The 5,934-nt window shown below is 34.5% G+C and overlaps 1 protein-coding gene across 2 annotated transcripts in view; it reads left to right on the top strand.

Moving 5' to 3' along the window:
* The first annotated feature begins 3,804 nt into the window (after window positions 1–3,804).
* The window catches only part of ZCCHC10 (zinc finger CCHC-type containing 10), a 480,379-nt gene continuing 478,249 nt past the window's right edge, over window positions 3,805–5,934 (top strand). The window contains exon 1 of one of the 2 annotated variants that reach the window (XM_044069265.1): window positions 3,805–3,953. In XM_044069265.1, coding sequence (XP_043925200.1) covers window positions 3,820–3,953 — 134 coding nt within the window. In that variant the 5' untranslated portion in view covers window positions 3,805–3,819. Of the gene's footprint in view, window positions 3,954–4,003; window positions 4,070–5,934 lie in introns of those variants that run through there. The other variant, XM_044069266.1, reaches the window with a different exon arrangement.

The raw sequence follows: 5,934 nt of genomic DNA, 5'->3' as shown, positions 1-5,934 counted from the left end.
AAAAATATGGAGATATTAAGTTTTTTATAGATATTTTTATATTTTTATTTATATAAATATTTATATTTATACATTTTTATATATTCATGTATTTATATTTATATATTTATAGTTAAAAAGTATGGATTTGTTTGATACATTAAATACTAATATATTTAAATAGTATGTTGTAATTTAAAACTTAAATTTAATTTAAAGTATTATTCTTATTAGGTTCTTAAACATCGGTTTTTAAAGAATGAATTAATCATTACTTATTATACGGTTGTTTTGTTATTAGTACATTTTCATATTTAGATCTAGGTTTTGAGTAAGAAACATAATGAACGAATATACATGCACGTATTATTGAGTGATAGTGATAGTTTTCATACATTTTATTTTATATTTAACCAATCCCACAATTACTGAGGGACAGCGGTGGCTTTATAATTTTTAAAACGACCCCCATTTTTAGTTCACTTTTCAAAATTAATAAATGAATTAGTATATACAACATTTAGATACAAGATATAAAATGTTGGTGTCGTTCCTGTATTAGAAGTATAGACAATAGGATTGTAAGTGAGACTAAATATACTACTATTATCGGATTTTTGATTTATGTTATTCTTTATTAAGCTAGGTTGTACAGTTTGATTTAATAGTATGGTACACTTCATCTATGCTGCTACTATATATACAAACACATATTTTAATTTCAGTGGATTCTTTCAAAAAGAACGTTAATCATACATGCTTTTGACTTGTTCTTATATTCTGTTTTATAACTGTGTGAGGTGAATTTCTTTAATTATTTGTCAATGAATTGATTGATTGTTAATTTATGTTTTAATTAACTGCCATTATATAAGTAGCTTGCACGAATTGCACCCGTTTGTCTGTTTGCTTCTGAAGAAGTTGGCGATATTTTTTCGCAACGAAAAGTGTACGTTAATTATCGCACTTTAAGTGAGGACATTGAATAAAGTATTTGTGGAATTTGTAGATGCCTCGGGTTGCTGGTTCGTCCTTCATTAGATTATATAAATAAGAATGCTCAGTTCTATGCCAGTAAACAACAAATGTAGGTGCTCACAGCCCCAGTTATACCTCTAAAGTTTGGGCCCACAAAGGAGGCTTTCACGAAGATGATCTATGGTTGAACAATTCAGACTTTCTGCTACAAGGACTTCCACTGGCTTTTATGTAAATTCCTCCCTCAGAGCCAAATACTGTGAACTTGGTTCATCTCTCCTTTGCACAGGTACAGACCAGACTCCTCTGGACCCTTGTTCCAGTAACTTTTGCTATCTTGTGCCAGACATGGCCTTTAAAAGTCATAGATGCATACCTGAAATCAATTATTTTATTTGGAGGTAACTTTTGATTAAGAGGCTAATTTCTGTTTACTCACTATCTGCAGTTTCCCCTAACACAAATGCACATACCACCTCCAGACATTACATCCACTTTATTTTATAACACTATCTCTCCTAAAACCTTAACTTGTGCCAGCTCCTATCTTTCCAGGCTTTATATTTATTTCCTGGAACCTTACTTTATCTTTGGGTGCTCACCATCCCTACCTTTGCAGTTTAGCTTTGTTGGTACTTTATGTATTGCAGGGGCAAGGGTCAGCCTCTACCTTTGATTAACTTATCCAGAATGTGTTTATTTACAGGATCTACTACTGTTATCCTACATCTTAAAGAACCCCTTGATCTATATACTAGTATACTGGTGGGTGTGTCCACATTCTGCAAACTAGACATCTGCTTTGGTTTTGTTTCTTCAACTGGTGGCTTACCTGCTTGCCTAGATTTTTCACCTTCCCATTGTTACCAAAGGTCATGAAAAGAAGACATTCTCCCCAATAACTAAGTCACTTATAATATATGGGACTATGGCCACTAAGCACGTACCTTTCCAATGTTGGTTTGTATTTACATCTGATAAGTGGCTAGCATCTATTCTCCCCATGAGTACAAATAACTCTGATAGCTCTTTGTGAGTAAGCTTGTTAAGTGGTAATGTTATGGAAAGGGTTTTTCTAAGGATTTGGGAGCTTCTTGCACCACTAGATATACTATATTTCTATCATTCTTTGAATGGAAGGCTAACATAGGTTCATAGGTAGGTACCTACTGATCCTCCAAGCAACACTTTTTGTACAATCACTTAAGGAAGGTTGAATGGGTTAAGGGTTAAGGTTGGGGTGCTCACTCCATCTTATTTTATTTATTGATTTATTTTACTGCAATTTGAGAAAGTGATAGGTGATTTTGGTCAGTTGATGTTTTGGAGCCACAATAAAGGCTCCAGTGGAGCGGTGGAATCCAAGTTTACAGAGAAAAGGATTTAGAACATAACAATATCACAGAATCTAAATTTAAACATAAAGACAAATTGATGCAGAATATAAACAAAAGCATATGTATAAATTAAATTTAACCAAATTCAGCAACGGCATAACAAAGTTTCACATATCGTATTATTTGCAATATATACAATATTTGCCTTAAGACAAGTAAAATTGTTTTGTCGTTTTGCTTAGAGTTCATGTAGTAAATTTAATGTGGTGTGCATTTTATAAAACCATTGATCTAGTTGTTTATCTTTTGTCTTGACAAAGATTCAAGTACAAGCTTTCAACTTTGTAGTAAGTGTCTTTTTTTAGTTGTAATTTCTGCAGCTTATCTGAAAGACATCAGGAGACACCATGGCTCTCTATAGCCACAGACACTCATCCCATAAATAAACAGTAACCTTACAATTTACAACTGTTATATTCAAACTAATTCAATCAAAATCATGCCAATCCCTTGTTATGAAATTATCTCTTTCATATCATCAATATTTTCTCTATTTCCAACATAGTAGAGCCCTTACTCTTAGAAGGCCACATTTTGATAATCTTGTACTGGAAGAGCTTTGGTGAAAGGTGTGCAGGTGCTGGCTTACACACTTCGTTGCTTGACAGCAATCTTACACTCTTTAAACATACTATTCTTTCCAACTTAATAAACCCACTTAATGTAAACATTTCCCTTCAAACTAACACTCTCCAATCCTGATATAGCTCAGAATGTCATCGAGTCCCATTACTGTATGAAAAGTCAGACTGGTATTATATTTAAATAGTAATTTGATGCACTTTATTTTTCTATTATTGTTGCAATACCAAGTTTTTGTACTATATGGCCCAGGCCTGGCCCATGGTTGAAATGATTCCTTGGACAAATCGACGTACCTGATTAAGGAAAAAATAAACAAAACTATATAAAACCAAAACATAATGAGGAGACCGATGGGGGTAACAGCAGACTGTTGTGGTAAACGCGTATATTCCCAATCCCAAAACAAATTTGTGCAAGTTTACCCTGCAGTTAGTTTGCACTTACGCCCAAAGTACGTGGTACTAATACACTTCGTACATGTTTCCCTTTGTTACTGTACAACTTCTGCAAAGTCTACTTACAAAATTCTAATGGTTGAGGGGAAGGGGGTGCTAACCGCCTTACTATTCTTCGGAGACAGTTTTCTTAAGAATAGGTAAAAATTAAATGAAACATACGTTACAGCTACATGAAGACTAGTACTGCAACCCCCGTACTACTAATATTATACCCACGACTGTACAAGAGCATATGCAATACAGTTTTCTCCTGTGTAGGCTTTATCGATACAAGGGTAAGTGCTACGTGATTTTAGCATCTATAGAGTTGTTTTGACACACAGTTTATGATAAAATGACGCCGTAAAACAAAACTTGGTCTTCATTAGACAGGACTGCTTCATATAGACAAAAGCTATAAGGGGGTGCTGTGGACGCTGAGTATGAAGTTAGACATCCCCACCACTCCAAGACTCCGGATCCCAGAAAACCGGCTAGTTAGCATCTCTTCTCAAAGTCTTCTGGGAAAAACTAAGATGGCGACTCCCATGCATAGGCTTATAGCTCGTCGGCAAGCGTGAGTAAAATATGTATATTTTGTGTAGTTTATATAGAACAGCTTAGTAAAAGTATTACGTTGTTGTTAGGGGGACACACTTTTTCCATTTAGCCAACTATTTTAAACAGTTGCATGTGAGATCCTTTACTGGAAGTCTTTTTTTTTTGCTGTGTAGAGGAGTTGAAAGCAAAATGTTGTTGCACATACTAGGTCATATTTTTATCTTAACTGAGAAGGGTTAATCGCGAATATGTTCTTTAAGAGCTCTGTATTTTTTATTTCTCCCAAGAGAGGGGGAATATGCGTTTGATTTATTTTGGTTACCTGTAGCTTATATGAGTTTGGGATATGAAATCGTAAAGTATGAATGCAAGATGGTAATAGTTTTGGGTATTATGAAGATTTAAGTGCTCTTTCGAGAGTTGAATTGAGATAACTGGTATGGTGTGTGCAAATGATGGCTTGTATGCTTCATTGTTAAATGATTATGTGAGCACTTAGCTGGTTGTAACTCAAGCTATACAAAAAGGTACAGTTGACAGCTTTAAACTTCTTGTTTGATATGATATGTTTTTATTCATTTATAAGATATGTCTCTACAGTACAGATTGGAATTAGTCTCCCAACTTCACTAGGAGTCTTGGAGGGGTGGAGACAAAAAAACAGTAGATCTTCAAAAGCAAAGAAACCTAGTGATTACATATGTGGAATCTGGGTGTGTGAATATTGTATAAGCTTGAAGAGCAGATTTGGTGCCATAAAATTTACTTTAATAACTTTAAGTAGACAAACTATTTGGGCTAAAGGTAAAATGTATGCAGTTATTGTTGCGATTGTACAAGTGCTTGTGAGGTTGGAGATAGGCTAGTCGGGTGTTATGCTGAAGTCAAGTTACCTATAATATGCTTGTACATTGTTTATAAAAGGCTTGCCCGTGAGTTCCTTACATCTGAAATAAATTCAGACTTTTTTTATCCATTACATTAGGTAAAGTGTTTACACACGCATGCATTAGTGAAGCAAGAGTATTCAGAATCTCAAAAGCAGCTTTACTAAATCAAGTGGTGATACATATATTTTCATTGCCATGCAATTTGACATCTATGGAATAAATTGCAGTTTCATGTTAAAATGGTACCCTTGCAAACTTCAGTATGAGCCTTGATGACCAGATGGTTTTTTCAAGTTCATCTCTATACTGATTTTCTTTGCCCTTCAAAAGGTGACTGGGTACATCCTGAGGTTTGGCATTTGGCAAAGATGATCTGAGCTACTTGCCTTGTTACTTTTGTGATCCTGTTTGGTTTTGGTGTCTTACTGAGTTGTAAAAGAATTGTTTGGCATGTGGGTGGTTTGAGTTGCTGTTGTAGAAGAGTGGCCAGCATACATGGAGAGAGCAGACTTGTACTGTACCTGCAATGGCGTTGATGACTTAAAATTCAAGGGCGTCTGGAGCAGGGGTCTGCAACCTTCGCTATCAAAAGAGCTATTTTTGCCCCTCTCCTACCAAATAAAATTCATCTGAAGCCATATAAACCTGTTAGACGTCTAAAATGAGGATAACCTAGCGTATAAAGTTTTATATGTAGTTGTTATACCATATATAAAAAAATACAGTTTGTTGCATTTATGAAGTTAAAGAACTACAGAAAGAAAACTATTGACATTTTATTGCTGTTTTCACCTGTTGTAACAAAAGAAAACACCAAACTCTCTATGAAGAGAAAAAAGGGGGAAAAAAACACTGGCATGTGTAGGCTTACTTTGAAATAAAACAAAGAACTATGCAGTCCTGTCCTTCCTTTATTTGTGGAAAATTAATAAAATAAGAAGTAGCCCATTTTAAGTAAATAAATGTATAGCTGTAGCTTAATAGCTTTAAAAAGAATAAATATAAAAGTAGGCCAGTTTGTATTTAATTATGACTTGAGTCCATTTCAGTGAGCCGTCTTCCTTTTCTGTACAGCTCTTGACCAACAAGCTTGAACATAAAACACAA

Source organism: Protopterus annectens, chromosome 4.part0, assembly GCF_019279795.1.
Source record: "Protopterus annectens isolate FY-2018-M chromosome 4.part0, PAN1.0, whole genome shotgun sequence".
Taxonomy (NCBI): domain Eukaryota; kingdom Metazoa; phylum Chordata; order Ceratodontiformes; family Protopteridae; genus Protopterus; species Protopterus annectens.
The sequence above is the reverse complement of the archived record's forward strand: the minus strand, read 5'-3'. Positions and strand labels throughout refer to the sequence as shown.